The sequence below is a fragment of the Athene noctua genome, chromosome 5, assembly GCF_965140245.1.
Source record: "Athene noctua chromosome 5, bAthNoc1.hap1.1, whole genome shotgun sequence".
NCBI lineage: Eukaryota > Metazoa > Chordata > Aves > Strigiformes > Strigidae > Athene > Athene noctua.
In genome coordinates, this window is record NC_134041.1 from 4,527,697 (window position 1) to 4,550,654 (window position 22,958).

At 43.5% G+C, this 22,958-nt stretch overlaps 1 protein-coding gene across 5 annotated transcripts in view; it reads right to left on the reverse strand.

The window, feature by feature from the left end:
• Positions 1 to 854: 854 nt before the first annotated feature.
• The window catches only part of FGGY (FGGY carbohydrate kinase domain containing), a 144,841-nt gene continuing 122,737 nt past the window's right edge, over positions 855 to 22,958 (reverse strand). For all 5 annotated transcript variants that reach the window (XM_074906106.1, XM_074906107.1, XM_074906105.1 and 2 more), the window contains 2 exons: positions 1,816 to 1,877; positions 855 to 1,097 (listed from right to left, as the gene is read on the reverse strand). In XM_074906106.1, the coding sequence (XP_074762207.1) occupies positions 1,016 to 1,097; positions 1,816 to 1,877 (144 nt within the window). In that variant the 3' untranslated portion in view covers positions 855 to 1,015. The remainder of the gene's footprint in view (positions 1,098 to 1,815; positions 1,878 to 22,958) is intronic.

A 22,958-nucleotide genomic window follows, 5' to 3' on the forward strand; every position in this document is an offset into this window, starting at 1 on the left:
TTGGCCAGCAGGCAGCCAGGAAGGTTTCTGAGCCTTGACAAATGCAAGTCTAAGGAAGGAAAACCCTTTCTCTCTCCCCTGCGTTCCCTGTACCTGCTGTGGCCGAGTTCAGCTCTGAGCTGGCCGGCTGCGTAGACACCCAAGCTCTGAGTTGGGTCTGGCTTAAGCAATGTGATGAGAACGGACAGGGAGAGTGGGGCCGTTTCAGGGCTGACTCCCCGCGAGGCAGCTGGCAGGACAGAAGGAATGCACCTGCATTATGAACATATTTTCAGCAACTGCATCTGCTCAGCCTAGTCTTTCAATGTCAACAGTGGGCCGTTTCACATCTGCACAGCGATTAATGCACACCGAGGGCGAGTTATTTCCAAAAGACAAAATGGCACAAATTATTGATAGCAAAACAACTGCGCTGCAAAAACAGAGACTGAAAAAAGACAGCAGGAAACAGAAGAAAACAGAGAGAAAAAGCCTGCACAGCTGCAAAAGTGATTCTCAAGTATCAGTCACTGAAGAAGTACTGTAATCAGAGTAAAAACAAAGAAAAACCCAACCAACCAAAACTTTCCAATGGAAATCCTGTTTGAGTCTTAGCTGTAGCAGACAGTAAAATTAAGAGGACCATGTGGGATGTCAGGTGTAGTTACCTGTGAAAAACACCACAAAGGGCAGCGCTTTGGGTCCACCCGAGTGAGTTACCTTGTTCCTTGTGCCGTTCCTGCTTGTGGCCTGTCAAAATACCGGCACTGGGGAACGCATGGCTGGTTGTCTTGTCTTCTCTGACTGGAGCAAATGATTATTTCTTGTCCCTGGGGTGCAGGGATTATTGAGAGAAAATACCCAGTGTTTCACAGTGAAGTGAATGCGGTTTATTTCTCGTTAAAAATTAAAATGTACATTTTAAATTAGAAAAGCGTATTTTTTCCATTCACAGTACAGGAAGAAGAAATTACCCTCACGGTAAATATCTGGAATATTTGTTATCCCTGCTCTTCCCAGGTTACGTGACTCTGGATTAGCAGCTGTTCATGATGGAGCGATACTCTCGCTGATGTTCCACAAGCTTCAAAAATACTTTGTATTTCTTGTCATAATATCTGTAGGAGAAAGTTAATTTCAACAAAGCCGGAGATGTTAAGATTTCAACCCCCTGTAACATATGTGTGTCCTGCCTTCGCCTAGCATCAAAGCAGCTTTGACTCGTTCCTAACTACAACTTTTACCAGGACCAGAGTCCCGCACGCAGCCGCCGCGCAGTTTCCACCCAAACAAGTGATCTGCAGTGGAGTTCCACATTGTGTTTACGCTATCGCCAGCTTTGATGTTCAGCCGCTCCGTCCTCCGCCGCGGGAGCGGGCAGGAGGCGCCGGGGCTCCGCGGCCGCTCCGGGGGAGCCCGGGGCCGCCCGGCCATGGCGGACCCCGCCCGCCGCCAGGGGGCGCCCGCGCCCCGCCGCCGGGGGAGCCGCCGCCGGGGGAGCAGCCGCCGCGGGCCCGGCCCGGCCTCAGCCCGGGCCCCGGGGCCCTGCGGGGCCGCGCAGCGCGCTGGGCAGGCGGCGGTGAAGCTCCGCACGGGGCAGTGCAGCCCCGGTCGCTGGAGCCGCTCCCCTGGCGCTGCCGGCGGGGTTGGCTTTGGCGGGAAAGCCGCGGGGCCTACAGGCCGCGCCCCAGGCCTCGGCCAGCCGGCGGAGGTGGGTGCCCATGTCGCCCTGAAAAAGCCTGGGCCATAAACACTCCGCATTCAAGCAGGGCTAGAAGGACTCTGCCCTTCATTTTCAGCAAATTCTCGCAGAGGAACGCACAAAGTCAGAATTACCGTTTATGCTCGTGGTTCGGCTGCACGACTTTCCCAATTTTCCCCATTTTCGCCATGGCCTCCTAGTAAAAGACAAACACAAACTGGAAAAGCCTGTTTTGATTTAAAATACTTTTTGACAAGAACAAGATGTTTCAAAACCAATCGGAACATTACTGATGTATTTTGTTTCGACTGAGCAGGCCAGATGGCATAAAAATATGTTCAATCCCATTATATAGTAGTCATGAGAACAAAGTACTGCGGACCCCTCAGTAAACCAAAATCTGTTCCTCTTTCTTACTGGGAGTCCAAGGCAGAACAGACTTATCTTTTATTATTTACACTAACCAAAGGAAATGTTAAACACTGCATCCCCGGAGGGGAGAATTCTCAAATAAAATGATACTGTACATGAGATCCCTTCATCATATTCTTAAAGTATCGATTCCCTGCAGCGAGGGAGGGCTCGAGCACGCTCCAGAAGCTAAAGGTAACTCGCCAAGTTGTGCCGTGGAGCCCAGGGCTGCCCTCCCATGCCAGCAGAAAGGTGAGAGACCGATTTTGAACCACTCTGCTTTTGGCCAAAACAAAGCCAGAGGAAGGGATCTCACAGAATCCCCTGCACAGTCCCATGTCTCTGGGACAGTGTCACTTGTGGAAGGGAAAGGACCGAATAATTTGGTTCCATTCCTGATCTCTGTGAGATTCTGTTTTTCTGTGGATTCTCCTGAGCAATCCTGCTGGAATGAGACGCTAATCACTACTGTTAATAGAGGATGAAGCTCTCAAGCAAGGGTGGAGGCAGCAGGCACAGGCTATTTTCAGTGGAAGTTATTTCACAAGGAGCATTACAGCAATAGCTTTCAGATGGAACAGTGTTAAACGTAAAAGATCTGACTAAACCTCTATCAGTGTTCACAGTTTCTAAGCAGGACCCTAAATCTGTGTTAATGTTAGTGCCTGAAGCACAGCACTGGGAGAGCATCGGAATGACCCCTGGAGAACAGTCTGTGCTGCTGCTGGAAACCATCTAGTCAACTACTATGGCTACATTTTTAAAAGGGTTGGATGATTTTACAGGCTGTAATATCTGCTGTTGTAAAATCTTTGCTTTCCACTAATCCAGGATTTTACAGCTGAGGATCTCCTAGAACTTTACAACAAAGATGAGCAATGTAAGCACAGTTTCAACAGCTCAGGACAGGCAGGGAGGCTCTGAGGATAAGCCAGACGACCGGCAGACCTTCCATCTCCTGGTTTCTCACTTCCCCCGTGATAAAGAAATACAATCGTGACCTAGACGCCAGGATGTACGTGGGCTGCCTGGGAAGCCAGCAGGTACTCTTTCTCCCACGCACAGCAGTGTTTGCTCAGCTAGGCACAATGTCCATGGGATACCACCGGTGTGCCAGAGCAGCGGGCAGCCCCCAGCCTGCCTGGGGGGCTGAACCTGCAGTATTTATTGCCTGGCATGTTCTGGGCCTGTTTGCTTCACCCTTCAGCATCAACACGTCCTTTTATACTGCCTGTCCAACTGTGCTACTGGGATGTGGAGCGCCTACTTTCTACATTTGTCAACTTTAGGGGGTTAATACTGGATTAAATTGCGGTTCTACCAAAGTAAATGGCACTGCCAGTGATGGTGTGGTCAGGATTTTACTCTGCTAAGGCTTCTGATAAAACAGCAGGGAGTATTCCTGTGCACTCGTATGTCCATGCTCCTTCATACATGCAGAAGTTGATTGAACTTTGATTCCCCAAGAAACACCCTTGAAATAACACTTTCAGTGAGATAGTGTGTTCTTTTCTCTGGGACATGTGAACCTGCTGGCACAGAGAGGCTGCACACCAGCCAGATTAAAATACAGGCATGGAAAGGTTGGTATCTTTCCCAGTAAGAGAAATGGGTATTTATTCCCTGTTCTTTAACAGGTGATTCTAGCTCAAGCATTGTTCCTGTTTACAACAGTCTATCTTTTACAACTCCCTTACATGGCCAGCTGAATTTAGCAGCTACCCAAGAAAATGAATGGACAGACAGAAAAAAACCCCAAAAACCTCAAAGTAAAGGACAATTCCCTCTGTTACAATCAATACTGCTTTTCCAGATAGCGTTGTGTCTTACAGAAATTGTCAGGCGAAGGCAAAGCCCCTTGAAGCACTCTCAGTAATGGAAAGAGTTCACCTTGCTTTCTGCTCGCTGCCTCACACCTCCTTTGGAATTGCCCTGGAGATACTGCACAAAAATAAACTTAAGATGTCTAATGGGTCTAAACATCTCAGACAAATCCACTTTTTTTTTCACAGGTGCAAAAAAAATGAAAAGGAGGGGCAAACTTTGCCGTTGACCCCCTCCATGCACAGGCAGTGCCTGCCTGCTGCTGCCCCGTTCTGGACAGCGTTAAGGGAACAGGCCACAAACCACACCGTTCCCAGGACACGTTCTTCTTCTGCCATAAGTACATGTTCTGCTTTACTCTGGGGCCTCTTACAACTTCCAGTGCTGAAAAATGCGTTACTGCTTCTTTGGGAAATAAGCCAGCCCTTTTGAGATAAACATATCTTCAGACAGGTTTTATTTTTACGCTGTTACTCATCTAACTCCAGGTCTCCTCGGGCTGGTTCAAGAGAGCCCAGACAGCGGCGCCGACTCTACCAGGCAGGGAAGGTGTGAGGGGGGCTGGCTGGGCACATCTGTCCCGCCGGCTGCTGCAGCCCCAGCCCATGCTCAGGCTCCCCCTGGCACATCCCTTCACTCCCCACGGTGCCTCCACCACCCCCCTGGGGTCTGACACCTCACGGGGCACCTGCGACACGGCAGCCTTCAGCCCCAGCGCCTCGCAGGGGTGGTCTTTGAAGGGTGAAACTGAGTCTCCAGAGGGCTGAGGAAAGCCTCCTGTGCTCCCTGCGAGGTCTCCCCAGACATGAAACCCCTGGCACAGAGGCCCATCCCCTGCCAGGCAGCTGGGGAAGGAGCCACCACGTCCACGGGGCCCGGAGCACGACAGGCTGGAGAGGTCCCTGAATTAAAACTGGTCCCTCAAGGCCTGATCTAAACTAGGGATCTGGGCCTGGCTGCTGCTTCACCCATCTATCCACCTTTAGCTAAGGAGGAAGATGCCAAAGCAGTCTCCCATTTATCAGCTAAAACACTTCCGTATTTTTAAATCTACTGAAAATACATAGGTCTTTGAGAATCCACCGCATTAAGGTCTCACAGCATTTACCACAGTAATGTGGAATAATGTTAAAAAAATACACAGCCAGCAATTTTCAACCACTCACTCATTCTACGTTGCTCAAAATATCCTAAATGAATTCTCTCTCTTAATTTGCATTTCAGTTGTGTGTTTTTTTGGTTTTTAAAGTCAGTTTGGTCATTGTTAGTTTGAACAAAAACTTTACTCCCAGAGGAGAGTCTTTTCAACAATTTTCTGGGGACAAAGAGGAACAGAACATTGAAAATATGAATTTATAATGAAATCGGAAACAAAGGAACATTAGAATCACATTACTGAATCAGATCAACCTTGTGCACTGTTCTGTCTCCAACAAAGCCTTAAATATAGCAAAGTGATAATACTGCTGTTCAGAAATAGTTTGTTTGAGGGTTGACATCCAAATCCATAATTCCAGTCACCAAGAATTTCACAATCTTAATTTGAATGACGCTCTATCTTCTTTGTTTGCCAGTCTAGACAGTACAATGAATACAGTGATTTAAACACAATGAATTCTCTCTTAAAACAAAATATTTTGTGAAATTGCTTTTTAATCATTTCTTTTCTCTCTTTCCATAAAGGCTATGCTATAAATAAACCCTGAAAGTTCGCATTTGATCATCATTTCTAAAGGCTGGGCAAGAGGCAAGTGAAGGGTTTACACAGAAAAAAAAGAGAGGCACTGTGGAGCAGAAATAAAGGGATGCATTCATGATTTCTAACCTTTTGTTAGAGTGTCAAAGCTGAGACAGATACAAGCCAGTAAACACTCTGCTTACCATGGAGAGAGTTAGTCAAATGGGGTTACCCTGCCCGGGACAGAAGGAACCCAGGCCCAGGGAACCAGATTCTCCAAGGCCCACTGAGGTTTCAGAACAAGGTGCCATTTTGCTGCCGGCAGGGTGACCCAGCTGGGAAGGTCAGTAGTCACTCAAATTCCTTCGGTACTGAGGGCTGAATTCTGCTCTTCAGCGTGATCTGGGGCGAGGGATATGTTTAAGACACCAGGGTAGCCTCAACAGGCAGTAGATCCCTGAGGGAAACCCTGTTTAGAACCCAAGGAAAACCCTGTCTCCTAGAGAAACCCGGTTTTGACACAGCATCCGAAAGCTGGACATTTCAACAGATGTCCATTCAATAACAGAAAAGGTTTTTAACACCGTGTGGCAGGCGCCGTGCAGCAAGCGAGTCCATCATGTCGGGAGGCACCGGGAAAAGCACATCAGCCTGGCACCAGGAGCCCACTTAGACTGCGAGCCCAGTCTGCTCCGATTCCCCACCCAATGACCCCGCACGGGCTGTCTCAGAGCACAGCATGATCCTGCTCACCCCACGGGAGGAGCCCATCTCCCTGGGGACTATGGAGGGGGCCAAGGAAGATGAGCCCACTTGTGAATAGTCCCTAAGTCCGATTTTCAGTAGTGACTCAAGGACTGAGGTGGATGAATATTACTGAAAATTAAGGGGATGTAGGCCCTTAGAAGCACACATCAAATGAGAAAGCAGATTTAGGGACTCCAGCCTTAGGTAAGGAGTCAAGTAGCAAAATCCCATTGAAATTAATGAGCTGGGGCATCAATCCCCTTAAGAATTTGGGCTTTTGCTTTATTTAGGTACTTTAAAAATTGTATCTGAAGTTAAATGGATGATGAGCACAAATGCAATTTCCCAGATGTTTCCTCCCCACTTACTCATTTTGATAATCCCAAGAAATGTTTGGACATTTACCTAGCATAGTTACTAACCTAAGAGTGAAAACAACCACATATTATCTGAAGTTTTACCGTACAATTTCGGTGGCTGGAAGCATTTGCCCGGACGTACAAAAGCATGCAGCATTGCTCACCAAATTGTGCGGGTATGCCAAGCTCCAGTTACAGCAGCGGTGTGCCAGCTGCTTGGAGGAATGATCCTCAGACAATATGAAAACCAAGAGGGGTACTCAGATGCAAATCAAGCAAGTTTTCTCTGGGAATGCTGCTGGTTTATGGTTTGTCCAGTGACAGCCATGTTCTGTTGCACCAAGAATGGCTGGTTTACGAATGATGGGAAAAATAACTCTGCTGTAAACCAGTTTTGGATGGTAACTTGTAACTAATTCAGGAATCTCAGAACAAGCTGGAAGGAGATGCACAGCTTACTCCTTCCCAAGCTGAAGTTGTTAATCCACCTCATCTTAGTACTTATGCAAAAGGAGGAAATTGTATTAGTTTTTATTGTGCCAATACAAGCCAAGTGATCAAATGCTGCCATTCTCACAGCCAAACGTGGTGAGAGATCTGTACAGGCAAACGTGCTTCTTCACGTATTCCTAAGAATGACACGAGTGTATGCAGGGAAGGTCAGTCTCAATTTCTGACCCACACAGAGCTTTGAAATGAGAATTTTGCCTTCATCACCCTGAAGACATTGCTCAGACTCCCGCTCAGGCCAGTCTTGACTCTCTGGTCAGCTTTTGTACAGCTCTACTGTCACAGATCCAGCATCAGAGGTAAATATTTTAAAAATTGCATCATTCACTATAGACTGAAATGTAGGAACATCCTTCCTCATCAGATTTGTTCTGATTTGCTGAATCCAGCAGGTGTAAGTAACTTCAAAGTACACTTCTACATCCTCATAACAAATACAGTAAATAAAGTTGTATGTAATAATTTTTACTGTTCAACAGTGAAGAACCTCTCTGTCACTCATAGCTATTCCACACACAAGCTGCGGCTAACAGTTGCTAACATAATTTTAAGAAGTCCAGTCACAGATATATTTTAATTTGAGGGGAATAAATAGATTTCTTGAAATGCTGATGTTCAAGAAATACTTTTATACTTTTCTAAGAACTGTAAGCAAGGCTGCTATTTTCTTACAGGCTTGTATTTAGGGATTGCTTACTCAATAGTGTGGAGATGCAAAATTCATCTTATCTGTGCTTACAGGAGCTCCATTAATGTATTTATGTAACAGAGCCCTAGCAGAACATTACTTTTTAGTGGTATATGACTGCATGAAGAAAGCATGTGATGGACCATATACAATATTTTTCTAGTGGTTTTTTTTCTGCCCTTAAATTTGTTTGAGTTATAGGGGCAGATCTTGGCAGCATGCACAAAGCCCAAAATCTGTAACTCAATTCTCTGTGGTATTCTGAATGGAGCGAGCCAAGTTTTAAAACACATTGTGGATAAATATTAGAGCTGAGCAAAAATTTCACACCTAAGACCAAAGTGTGAAAATTTGGCTTTCATTCATTTAGTGAAAAGGTGGAAAATTTCACACAAGCTTGTATTTTCCTTTTGGTCTGTTCCAACATAGATTTCTGTGTTCGTATCAAACCTCAGAGAGAGAGATTCTGTCTGTCTGTGTCTGTAAGAGAAGGAGGGAGAAGAGGACAGGAGGATGGAGGTCCAAGCCAGCAGGACACCAGCTCAGGACTTGAGTTCAAGTCTGTCTTCCAGGAAAAGTCACTGGCCCTTTGAATCTCACTAGCCATACTTTCAATAACAGCACTGGCTCATTTTACAGGAATATTTTATGCATTTGCTTCTTGAAGACTGTTACAGTGGTAGAGGGAAATGGGGAAAGTAGCTAAGAAGCAGCCCAACATTATTGTACCCTGAAACCATCCAACTTCGGTTGACAGAGGCCAACTGGATGGATCCTCAGTAATAAGACAAGGTAGTTTTCTGCTTCAAGCACTGAACCAGAAAGTTTGCAGCAGATTCCTTGAGTTATTTGGGATGTGTAAATTTACTCTTCTAGTTCTCCGTCACCTCTCTCTGAAATAGGCTGTGCCCTTTGTTTTCCCCCAAGGTTTGGTTTGGCTTCGTTAAAGTACATCTCACTTGGCCTGTCCTGCACTGTAGGAACGTGGTTTTCACTCAGAATCAGAGACAAGAAAAAATGGAAAAGAGATCACGTAACAGAGAGACAAGTGCAGATAAGGCCACGGCACCACTTCTCCCTCCAGAGCACCTACATTTACTCTGTCTCAGTGAGCACACTGAGCGTCAGACAGGCTGTGGCCACTGTAGCTGTGTCACACAGAGCCTGTGCCCCGGCCAGGCTGCCCAGCCGACACACAAAGCCATAAGAGGAGCAGCAGTGGCAATGCAGCTGCTGTAAAGGGTGGCTTGTCGTGCTAGCGATGATATTAATTACTTATTCCGTGGGCCAAATTTAGAATGGGATGAGGGTCAGCTATGACTGCCACATCATCTATCAGCTGGAAACTATGTTTGGGTCTAAGCTCCAGCCACACTGCTGCTAAATATAGCTTGGTTTGTTGTTGATTTGACTCCGCACTCCCCCGAGTTGCCTTTGACTATCAAATAATTAAGCAGTTTGCTTTGTGAGGGCTCCATCGCTGGCACCTCTTAGTGCCCAAAGCTGCTTGGACGCAAACTTGACAGCTTAGTGGGAGTTTCAGCTTACCCAGGCAATGGAAAGATCCCAAGTGTTCAGCTCCAGTTTCAGTTTCACACATCGCTGGCGCGGGGTGCCATGAATCGACAGGCTGTGGGCAACATCGAAGCAGCCTGCACCAGAGCTGGGGCACGGCTCAGCCGCGCGGGCCCTGACAGGAGCTCGTGTAGTTTATTCACGAAGCGTATGTTGACTTTACGATGTCTGTGTATGAAGATCCAAGGTAGCTTTTACACGGCTAGTGCAGATACTGGGAAGATGCAGTCCCAGCAGCGCAGGGCTCTGCCCTGCTTCCCACAACCCGGGGCAGGCTCTGCCTCCGCGCCGCTCCCACGCCGTGGGTGGCGATGCCACGGCTGGCAGCTTCCTGACCAAAGCGGGGGCTCCCCGACTACACCACCAGCTGGCACAGACAGTACATTTCCCTCATCCCCTCCTGAGGTGGAATAAATTTGTTAACCACACACAGCATCGCTGTTACAATGGACTAAGAAGGTTTGTTCATATAAACCGCATGAAAATCTATTGATTTAACCCACTTCTTAGGCTGGGAAATGTTATGCTGACAGGCAGCTCAGTTTAACAGAAAGCAAGCTCACCTGGGAGTTGAGAGCAGTTTCCTACATCAGATCCTGATGCAGGGCATTGTACTACAGCTATAAGCTAAGTCAGCCCTCTCCTTACTCATCGCTGCTGGTGATGGAGTAAACGAAGCTTGGGAGCGCTGCTCCTCTGCACAACCTGGAACAAGTTATTTTGTTTCTCTGGTTCCCTTCTGTCCTAAAGCTTTTGCCCTCAATTTTAGGTGGTAAAACCTTTGGGGCAGGCAGGGCAGGTGTGTGATTCCACACTAACTTGCGCAACAAAAGAAATGAACTGGACAGAAAGCAGAAGGAGTCATTTGGACAGGGCAGGATAGAACAGAGAAGCTGAAGAACAAGCATCCGCACAGGATATCCTGACACTCAGCTGTATACTTGACACAATATTTAGTTGAACTGCACCACTTCCTTTAAGGTGCAAAATTCAGATTTATTCAGCTGATTTCTTTTCACATTCACACTGAACGTACAGCTTTCCTTGCGTTTAGTCATTGAGTTCAAACTTTTATTTGCCATCTGGCAATGGATTGGGGTTTACTGGGGGGAGGGGATAGGAAAGGGGGCTTTTTTTTCAAGGTTTGTTTTTTTTTTTTCATCTGTATTTGCTTTATGAGCTATGGCTAAGGCATCATTTACACATGGGGAACTGGATCGGGTTCTCTCAATTCTTTCCATATGTTCACTTACGCTGTCAAAACATTTTTTCAATCTAATTAATCTGCACACGTCTCCCTGTTCATTTCCCCACTCGGTGGGTTTTAGAATTTTGGGGGTATCTAGTTGGGATTTTATCATAAAAGCAACTCCAGCCTACACTTTGCTTCAGGGTTACTCCATCAAGAAAATTAAATCTATTTGCAACATTTCACTCTTCCCCTTCTATTTATTCTTTCCCTATTTCTAGTACTGGCTGAAGAGACCTTCCTCTTCCCCTCATCTTTCAAATATATTCTTTGCCGTGCACCAGTGAGTACCTGAGGTTAATGAGGGGAATCCCTGCTGTGAGTTTTGATTTGGGATTATTTTTTATCTAGTTAATCTGATGTGTGGTTTATTATAAAAAAACTATTACCTCAGAAATATGCTTACATTTTCCCCAATCTGGATTGCATTTGGGAAATTACCCTGGACAGGGACTCATAAAAAACAAGAGACTTTTAAAAAAAAGTCTTTCACTACTGTAAACCAGTAGAAGGTTGAGATGTTAAAACAGGGAATAAACCTACATTAAAATATGAAGAGAGCCTTTCTAGTAACTTTACAGACATCCCATCACCAACAAAAAATTAAACTATCTCTGAAGAGAAAAGTAAAAGTATTGTAGATATTCAACATGCGGTGGGCAGAGAGGAAAACCTAGAAGAAATGAGAAATCTGTTAAGAATTTAGAACTGCACTGCGTAGCCGTTTCTCCTTGTGAAGCACAGTACAGAGAAGATAGTTCTCTATGGCAGAAGGCATTTGGTTTCCTTGCCATGACTGCTACAGACACAGAGTTAGCAACCTTTTCTAGCACACCAGAAAGTATTTTTCTTTGCCAAATTAGAGGCTACAAGTGACTAAACTGAGTGAGAGCTGAAGCAAGGCACACTGATCATTGCAGGGGGGTTGGACTAGATGACCTTTAAATGTCCCTTCCAGCCCAAACTGTTCTGTGATATGACTCTATGATCATCTGATGATATTGTCCTGTTTTTGTTAAAAACGGGGCACCCTCTCTTCTCTAGGTCTGACAATCAGAGGCAGTCAGGGATGAGAAGCTACTGCTCTCATTTGCTCTTCTGCCATTAAAACTGGCCTTTAAGAAGAGTGCTGTTTCTAAAAAAATACTTTAAATGCTAGATACATACTGCTACAAAATTTTTGAAAGCTCTTGATTCCTTAAAAACCTGGGAAGCCTGGTCTGAGGGATGGGACAGCCAGTCTGTTGTCAAATGTGCTCTAACAGCAGCAAGGGAGAATCTCAGCCTGAACTGTGGGATTCCTGTGGACACAGAATTCAGAGAGATTTATATGAGAAAACTGTAACAGTCACATCAGAATAGGTGTTCTCTGCTCCCCTTGCTCCTAAAAAAAGTTTGGCTTGTATCTCTTGGAGACCATTGGGGAATTGTAAATACAGTTCTCTTTAGCATTAAAACTTCTCTGTAAGAACCTCTTTACACACACAACCTCTCTGTGTACTCCAGTTCCATTTGTTGCATAGAAAAACCTGGAGACATCAACTTACATAAATTGAGAAGAAACTATTCCTGTTGGTAAATGTCAGAAGTTATACTTGTCACTACTCTAGCTATCTGTCAGGCCTGACATATTTCCGTACAAAACCAAAACCAAGGGTTATTAAACCCCACCTGCCTCAGAGCCATGAAAGAGCCTTTGATTACAGTACTATAAGATAACCCCTTTTAATGAGCAAATCTAAACCTGCCACCCAGCACTGCCAGCAGGAATTTTTAAAGGTATCTGAAGCATCTTTTTCCTTAGGAGATCTTCTAAGAAAGCATTTGTATTCATTTGGCAAATAGAAAAAGAGCACATTTTATAATTGACTGTGCCCAAAACAATAGCTGGTTTTGTCTGAAAACACACCAGTTAGAATTAAAAGTGCAGTTAGCATGTGAGTGAGTCATCAAGTGGTAGCAGAGTTGGGCTGGCTCACAGCCTGAGATCTAATATAGTACCAGCCTGCCCCAGGGGCTACCTTTAAAGCTGAGATCTTGCAGAGGACAGCACGCTACACAGTCTCCACCTTCCCACCTCCAAATTTTGGCTAGGTGGGAGGCTTGGTGAGCTTGTTTATAAGCTGTCCTTTTTATCTCCTGGAAAGGCGAGCAGCACGGAATCCCTCCACAGGGATGTGGTCCCCTTACAACACCCAGCCAGTCACCATTCCTACTTTTATTTTGCTGTCCTATCCTATTTCCCATTGTTTAAGAACCCCGCAGTGAGCTGCACCTTGTGGCTCCTATTTCCGAGCCAACCTTGCCCCTCTACTCAGTCCGGTGAGAAATTTCTAACCTACTGCTCCTGAAGCACTTACGGAAGAAAGCTCTTCCCAGCACAGTTTCTGTGTAAGGAGGGCAGTTGGATACATCAGCTCCTGAATTTTAATCTTGGACAAGTCACACAAGCCTTCTGCACCTCAGTTTCTTATATATTCCGTGGGAATCAATAACACCACTAGATTAATATCAAATACATAGGAGGGAAACCTAGCCAATGTGAGACACAAATGAAGAAAAAACACTTTGTGCTTCACGATTCAGCTGATCCTAAGAATGGAGCCAATTCCTGCCGCTGAGGATCTGTCCTTTTATTTAAAGACAGCAAGCTGAGAGAAGAGATGAATAGCAGAGACTCAAATGGCTCATGGAGCTTTTCACTTGTAGGTCACCAATCAGAACCTCAGCGAGGTCAGTGAGTGTTTGCGAGTTATCGTGGTATGCAAGCTTTTTATAGTGTGCTTTGCAAAGTGGATTTATTGGTTTCAAATTAATTTCTATTGTATGCAGTTTTCACAACATGAAACCCTCCATTGTTACAGCTCAGTCCCTGTTAACCCTTTGCAAAGCTACACGTGGGAAGCTCCTACCACCACCTGAACAGCTTGCCTTTTAAAATCGTACTTGAAGAAGTGTCCTAACTGTGAACTGAGCCTGGGTGACCTCAAAGAGCCTTTCCTAGCCCTGGGTAGGGGCACAGCCATGAGAGGAAAGTTGTACTGCAGCTGCACATACTGTTCCTCACTCGTGCATAAATCGGGAAAGGCAGAGCCCAGCTCTGCAGGCTTGTTCTTTACTCCCCACAGTGACTCTGCAGCCCTCACTGGGTCTGCTGATGGAGAAAGATAAGTGTGTGTGCTGGCAGCATCACAGGCCTATTCTTTGCAGAAAGTACTTTCTGAAAGAAAAAACAAAGCAGAAGAAGCAAAAGTGAACAACTATATCATTATCTAATGTGCTGAGATCTCAGCAGAGATCATTTCAAAGATCCATATTGTTTACAGCAGCTGATGAGTCTAACAAGTGCTGAAGCTGTGCTCTCGCTTAAAGTGCTAACATATTTACAGTTTTCAATCCTGTCCTTCGCGCTTATCTGTCATTTCAAGATGAATGCTCCTTTTGTACAGCTAATTACTTGCACGAATACTCCACTAGCTCAAAATCCCAGATTTGTTTCGCTTTTCCATTAGCAGCAATTTTGTACTTTGGAAATTGCTTAATACAGCAAATCTTAAAAAAAAAAAGCTCCTTTTTGTTCAAAGGTATTTCTTTGGCTGTGACAAGTCTGGAATGGGGGGAGGGAAATTAAATTACTTTTATCTGATGAAAGTCTTAATTTTACTAGACAACTTTTCTAAACACACTCACCCCATTGTCCTGCTCTGGCTTGGTTATTGGTATTAGTATAATTTGTGAAGATCTATATAAACTCAGACAGGATCAGTAACAGATCTAGTTAAATCACTTGGTAGGAAGCAGTTTTCTCATGTTCAACAATCTTTCCTCTCTATACAGTATGTCAAAAATTCAGTAGGATGCCATCCTGCCCCATCCTCTTCCAGCAAATGGTAGGTCCATGTGCAACTGAAAAGCTGTCAGTCATTTGATTTTTACAGGAATAGAAGGAATGTGGGCCGTTCTACAGTTCAGTAACTTAATTAAAAAAAATACAACCCAGACACGGATCCAGTTATAACAAGGAGGTCTTACCCTGTTGAATGTTTTACGTTACATTCACTGGGTTACCAACCTGTCACAAACCAGTTTCAGATGCAAATCAAAAAAAGGCTCAGCAATGCGAGATGCATCTGTTGTTTCTGCTAACCCTGATCCCACTGCAGTCAAAAAAAAAAAAAAAAGATAACATCTGATTTTCAGAAGTCTCCAGCAAATGTCTGCAACTGCAGTTTAGAAAGCTCCATGCCTGAGCAAAGAGAGCACCCAGTCTCTCAGTTGCCTGTGAGATACAGCATTAGATGTCCAAAGTTACAAGACTGTGAATGAAAATGCTGATCTTGAATTAGCCTGTGTTGTTCTTAAGGAACGGCCAATACAAACCGTGAGTGAATTTGTGCTTTAAAGGATGTGGTCTCCCACTCCTGCCCAAATATTTTCTAAAAACAAGAATTCTGCATATGAAGTGCTTTTCATTGTAGATGTTATAACACAACCTTTAGAAGTCATGAATGTTGTAAGTATTAAAAACGGACATAAACTTCAGAATTGTATTCATGTCATACTATACAGGCCATCTTTCTTACTATATACATAACAATGAAAATTACCACACATAATAAACTGGCTGCAGTTCTAAAATAAGATTTTGTTTTCCTGTTCAGAAATCAAAAGATGTTCCAGTTATGTGGAACGGAGTTGTCAGCCTACTGGCCTTTCCATTCTTACTTATTTTAATCCACCAGAGCAACACTATTAGCATCATCACAGATTTTCTTTGCATTTTTCATTCTATCACCTTTAACATAACTAAAAAGCAGCCTCTGAGGTACTTAAACATCCCCAGATCTGCTTCACAAATCAGCTGGATGAAGAACAAAGTTAAACAACTTGCCCAAAGTCACAGACAGAGTCAGTTGGGAATAAAACCCATGTACTTTGACTCTCGAGTTAGGCAATATGTGTTGTCTTCTCATTGCAAAGTTCTGCTTTTATTTATACCGAGCTAAACTCAGAATAACTTGATACTAGTGTAGTTTATGTTAGATTTGAACTAACACTGCTGATGAGAGTGTCACCCCATATACGTGTTATCTCCCATTACCAAGCTGCTAGAAAAAACTACTTTGGCAAATACAGCTTTTTTTTACCTCCGTCACTAAGAAATACTGCACTACATTTTATGTGGTGTTTGTTTGATCTGTAGAACCAGGCAATTCAGTTCTTATCTGAAGGACATTGAACAAGCCTGCTGATGTGAGGTGTCTAACATTTCTGGATATTCATATCTGTTCATACTTGAGGAGTTACAATACAAACAGGGATGCTGATAAGCAAAGAAAAGCCCTTCTTCCTTAACCCTTACTGCTAATGCTGCGGAAAAAATACAGCATGCATGGGTGGAATACGTGCAAAACGCCCTCCAACCCTCAATCTTATTATGTGCTGCAAATATAAGGTAATATCTATCCACAGTAGGTATTTTCCTGCTTTCTGAAGTCACCAGTAAAAGAATGGCAAATGCTGTTATTCGGAGAAATTGAGAAAGTTCCAAAACATAACCAAAAATGTGGATGGGAGGAAAATTAGGCAGGGAAGTAGGAAGGCAGCTAAATGAAATGCTCGTGTGAAACAGATCCTGTGTAATTAGCCACTAGGGGGAACAAGAGTCATGCTGCTTAATTAAGGTGCAGTCCCTTTTAGCAGTGGGCATGAGGGTTATCCTTGCCCAGGAGTGTCTCAACACTTTCCCTGTGAGCTTTGGAGTAGGAGAAAGCTTTTCTGACCTTTGTGTTTCACTTTCCCCTTTCAGGTCTGTATAGGCCTTGGCACAAGTAACGAACAAGACCTGAAGAATTCATACACCTTTTGTATTCTCTAGCTGCAATTAATTATTTTAGCACCAGAAGCACCCGGTAAAAATATTTAAACAAAAACCTGGGAGCAGAAGGAAGGACATAAGGACCGAAAAAAGAAAAAGAGCAAAAAAGGCAAAGCTGTATTTTTCAGACAGTGTACACTTTGGTGTTGGCTCTTTTAAAGTGGATGGGAAGAAAAATCACATGCAGCTCATAAGCAAACTGTGTGAGAAATGTGGAGCAATGCTCTGCTGATACTGTTAGACTGAGGTAGTGGTTGGGAGGGGTGGCAAGGGACCTGCATCCCCACTCGTGCCTGCTACCTGCACAACTGAAGCCGTGTGAGAAAAATGAATGATGCAGGGAGTAAAGGCCCCTCTTGGGCCACTTTTTCTCTGCTGCTGAGGACACAGAACTATTCAACAGCATGACTGGGACTGGATCACAGACAAACAATCTCTTCTATTACCATAAAAATGACAAACAAGTCATAGTTACAGCCTGTAAACACAGGACAAATTAAATAGAGTTCTAAGGGGTACACTGTAACTGGAAGCAGGAACCTACTCCTATTAGAGCCAGCTCAGCCTAAGGAGTATCAGATGTTACTCAGGCCTTAGAAGGCCTGAGACATAAACTATGTGTGTAAGAGAAAAAGAAGTCAAATGACTCATGGCAGAGTTTGTTTTAACATAAATGACTTTTTCTGTCTTTTTGCTTTTAAAGACTTGCCATTTTCAGATCCTGAACAGCTAACCCAGGCAGCTGGCTTCCTTAGCTGGTGTCCTTCATTTTGTGTATAAAATGTTGGCATTTACAAACTTGTATTCCTCTAGCTAAGGGAGGGCAGTTTATTTTAGCACTGTGATCAATGCCATCGTAAATCTTTCTCTTCCAGTTCAAGAACACTGGCACAACCCAAGCAGTGCTGTGTGGATATGATACACCCATAAAACAGAGGAGACACCACAACACTTTCCTGAGGTCCTGTAAGCCTTGTGAGTAGACCTGAGGGAGCAGCACTGAACGAGCCACAAGCCATCCCTTCCTCTGTGCTTTTTATTATGTGAGGACACAGGGAAGGGACTGCAATATGGGAAGAGCAGAGAAAGAGAGAGAGAGAGAGAGAGAGAGAGAGAGAGAAGGAAAGGAGTAAGATGAAATGGGAGAGAAAAGAAGAATCAACATGAGAAAAGAAGAAAAAGTGGAAATGTAAACAAGAGACACAGACTAGAAGGCAGCAAGAATACAAGAGAAAACAATAAACAATATCAGAGTGAGAATAGGGAGAGGGAGATGGTGGGGATATTGGGGGTTGAGTGCCAAAAAAGAAAAGCCCCATTCTCCACCACACCTATCTTCCCTCTCTAATGTTCCTTTTATTCTCTTTCCATGCCAGTCCTCTGATTCTTCTTTGGGATGAGTGGAACTTCCACGTCCAGAAAACCACAAGTTTGGCATTTTGTGTCTAATGGCAAATATGCTGGCTATCCAGTGCTTCCACAGGGGCAAAGTTATACAGAGCAAATGGAAAGCAAAGCTTGCTTAGGCTCCCTTCCATGCAATGCAAGAATCATCCCTTAGATGGGACTATTGCAAAATTAAACAACCTTACAACCACGACCAGTAAATAATGAGTAATGTGCTTGTATATACAAAGCTTTTATACCGACCAGTCAAAGAAAGTGAGGATAGCTCATCACAAAAAGACCCCATTTATCAGAAGGGCTTCAAACAGCTTAGCATCTTTAGGGCCATTACTCATCTCTTTCACCTAAGCTAAGTGCCAGCTTCCATCCTGGAGGCTAACACATACCCAATTTATCTGCTGTAAGATACTCGAGCACTGCTTCCCCCAGTCTAGTCTAAAGACAGAGGATTCAATATCTAAACCACTTAAAGCAATCAGTGATTTCAAGACAACAGATAGGGAAACACTAGTCTGGGAAAATTAGGCAAAAATTAAGTCTTACCAGACATTCTGAAAGCAAAAGGAGTCTGGCACAAGGCTGCTAGACTCAGCAATATTTTGCTGAACAAATCCAAGGTGTTTAATTTGGTTCTGAGCTACAGGGCTGGGCAACGAAGGGACCTTCCAAATGTGACACATTATCATCCTCCACCCCACAGTTTTGGGAGGGAGAGGTTGGGCTTGGTGATGGTACAGCCCTCCACACATAGTCTCGTTGTGGAGAGATTCTTCAGAAGAAAAAAATACTGACTAGAAATTGATTTATTTTCCAGAATGTTTTCCCCTGGAGGCAAACTTCCGGAGATCCAGAAGTGACATGGTTAGATCTAACCATTCCCCACTCTGCTTAGCGAGGAGCGCATTGCCACGTTCCTTGACTCTGTTTCTTGATGAAACAATGTGCTCCCATCAGAGCTTCCACACCCCTACTCCTCCCTACATTTGTACCTGGGAAAGGACTATCTGGAAGCTGTGTAGAAAACAGCAACTTGGAGCAGGTGCTGACACAAACAGGCTTTACATAGGTCAAAATACATGTATGCACTGAAGGCTAGTAACGCTGTGGTGAATGCAGCCCCTAGGAATACTACACATTGAGTACATCCCCTATAAATTACTCTTAGCTGAACAGTGCACTTGTGAAAGATGACAATCCAACTCACTTTTGTTGCTTATACACACTTAAAAGGCACAGCAAGATATGGGCATGGCTGTTCTCCTTATTCATACTCTTCTAGTGTTTTTCAACCCTCATCTAGAGGAGTATCTTTGTGCAAAAATCTGCAACTTATGCTTTTCCATGCCCACTTGGTGGTTAGCCTTTCTGCCTAGATTTCCCTCAAGAGTGACAATTATGGTCTTGCTAATAATTACGTGAACACTTGTCCCAGTAAAAACAAAACAGAGCCATGAAGCAATCTTGTATGGATTCTCCCTACATGTCACTGTCCAATTTCTAGTATCGAACTCTGCCTCAGAAATGTTTAAGCACAGTGGGTGTGAAACGTTGCTTCAAACCAAGAAAGCAAGCAAGGGTGGGCAATGGTTGTTATATGTCTATATCTAAGAAACTAAGGATACAAGAACCTATGTCTTAGCTGAATAAAGAAAGGAGAATAAGAACTGGATTCCAATTCTGAGGCTGAGGAAAGCCAGTATGCTAATAAAGCAACTGCCTTCTATTGCTAATAAAACTAGTAAAGGTTATGGGATCTCTACCATTTCAGATCCGTGATTATATGAAAGGGAATAGCGAAAAAATATCTTTACTGTTAACCACAATAAAATGAAATGCATTGGAAACATCTAGATAGCAAACAGTCTTGTTCATCTATACAGATAGGGCAAATTTTGGGAAACAAACCCCTCTAGGCATCTTTAAGAGAAAGGACAACATAGTACGTGTAAGTTATAGAACTTCTTCAAATATAGGGTGGCAAAAGTTTGTCCCGGTGATATGAACTACTGTCATTAAATCCCACAACTAAGTGATACTAATGTCCTTCAAAAAATTATTGTGAAAAAACCTCGAGCATTTCAGACAGCTCACACTGTGACTCTACATGCTTGTGCTTTGCCACAGAACAGTCTGATCCCCTGCGCTGACATAGCAAGAGTGCAAATCCCAGATGGAAAATTAATCTCACAATGTAGCCAGATTGAGTTTCCAATTCTCCAGTGCATAACTTGAAGGTTGTTCTGCTCAGCTACTGAAGAGGTGAGGGCAGAGAGACTTTAACTTGTTTGACATCCCGATCATCATTTAAGCAAGACACACACTGAAAAGGACCTTCTTGACTACTGACAGTTACAAAGGATCCATGGTATCCTCCTTTGTACTCATCCTTCCTATAAAATATTGCTATCACACTTTTCCCTGCTTAAATGGCCTGGACAGAAGGGGAGTCCAAGGTCCAAATGACTTCAGCTATGTCTCTGAGTATGTGGGTAAAATCTGTCCTTAAAATAGAAAGGAGATGGGTCACAGTACATTTTAAAGAAAGTATCTATCCTCTATAAAGACACATTTATGGTTTCCTCATATCTATTGTTTTCCTCAAGAAAAGACAGGGCCAGCAAGCTAGAAAAACTGTAAGGTTGTGATATTATTAAACTTTGTCTACAAACTGATCTTAAGTCTTGGTCTGCTTGGAAAAAAAAAAAAAAAAATCAACTAATTGCATATCTCCTTAGACAAAGTCCACCATGGACATTTCATGGTTTGTTACAAAAACATGCAGCAGCAGAACCTGAACTATTCTAGGCAGCATATTTTCTCCTGCTTGCCAGGTCTTGGGTTTACTGGCAGATGAGAAGAATACCGTTGGTTTAGTAAGAGTCTCAACTTCTGCAGATTAACAAAACATTAGATCTTATTCTTTGCCAATATCAGCTGATGTGAGTTTATTAAAAGCTAAAAGGCATGACAATATACGTTTTGAGCCTACAGACAGAAGAGAATATATTTACATACATACAGTAATCAGGTACGTGCACACAAGATAGAGAGCTCAGGTGAAGTCAATGGAGCTATGGCAATGTGCAAAGCTGGCTACACCTCCAACATAAAGACTGGGGAATAAATAGATTTCTTTGGTCATAAGAGCATCTGAGAGATCTTTATTGCCTCTTCAGTCCATCCTCATAAACGTGAAAAATAAGTAATAAAATCTTTATCACCACTCTCAGAGAGATTTAATAAATGGGTAAGTCACACTGATATCCCAACACAGAGTGCCCCACCTCCTTCCACTGATGCCCAAATAAAGGCCATTCATTTGATTTCATTCACGTGCTATTTCATTAAATATTTTCAGAAAAATAATATGGCCACATCTTTAAGTAGGGGATTTCTGTGATTGTTGCCTCCAACATTAGTACTTCTGTGCCAAATACTCAGCTAATGTAAATGGGTAGTTTTGTTATAGCCAATACATTACACTGACTTACTGCAGCTGCCTTTCCTTGTCATTAAAGAGTTACAGAGAAATTCCAAATCTGAACATTTGGGTACTGGATGACATTTAAAATGGAGCATGCTAAGTTTCCACAAAAGGACAGCACTTAACAAAAGACACTGCCTTTGTATCCTATTACCTATAGCATCCACAGCTTGTTTCTGAATGGGGAACAATATGAACCAAGCGCAAGAGCTCTAACAGTCTTTATCATTTCAAGATGTGTCATCTACCAGTGAACTGTGTGTCAGATTCCTGTTTGGGCTCTGATCCAGTAAAGTACTTCAGCACATGGGCAGTCCTGCTTGTCTTCAGCTGAGCTTCTTGCCTACTTGAAAGTTAGATGATGTACCTAAGTGCTTGATTGGATCAGGGCGCTGGAGTAAACTGGTGTCACTCCTCTGAAATCCTGGAGCAATACTGATTTACATTAACTGAGAATTTTGCATTATCATTATGGACTACAATCATCTGTCATTTCAGTAGCTATATGACCTGCTGCAACAAACTTTGACATTTTCTTAGACAAGTTTTTACCTGTAATAATTTCAAGTGATATAAAAAGACTACAAATCACCTAACGCGACAATGAACCAAACGCTACCGTACAGCATGTACTGATCTGATAATACATCAAATGTATGACAACATATACCATTAGACATTGCACTACACCCAGAACATTTAGCAGCAACAGAATTCTTTCTCTCAACTCCAATAGAAAAGGCAGCCAGCAGGATGATATCAAATGATGGCAGCTCTGCTTCTCATAAAAGGACCTTGGGGACTCCAAGGAGATTTGTGTATCTGCACTTCAGCAGCATAGCAATGTGGAAATGTTAAAGTTAGTAAAGCAAACAGTCCTCAAATGAGAAGGGCAACAGATGTCAAGCAGTATCACATGTCAGTAAACAGCAACAAGACAGAGGGTACTTTTCTTAGCACTTTTGTGAAAGCATCATGCCATCAGCCACAGCCACATCTCAGCTGTTTGACTCTGAGCGGTGGTGTTTGTATGGGTGCTTTAACTCCCACCAAGAGAGGATTTCCAACCACATGGAAATACTGTCCCCTGAAGTCAGCTGAAAGAAAGTAAAAATGCTTCTGTACATTTATTGTGGCTTGAAAAGTGAAAAAAATAAAATAAAATCACACTCTCGAACTGATTGAAAGCTCATTCTGTGCTTGGCAGAGACAGACAAGCATTTATATTTCTCAACTTTAATACAGAAGGATCATCCTTAGGGCAAAAGAGTAGTTGTGATTCATCCGCTTTTTACCCTTACTGCAAAGACTTCTGACAGTAAGGCCAAAATATGCTAACTAAAAAGGCACTCTTTGTACCATAAACACTAGGCCACAAGGAACTGGACAGTGGCCATCAAATCACTGCCTTTTAATTTCTCTCTCTCATCTATATTTCTCTAAAGATTTCTGGTAAGAAGGCAGCTG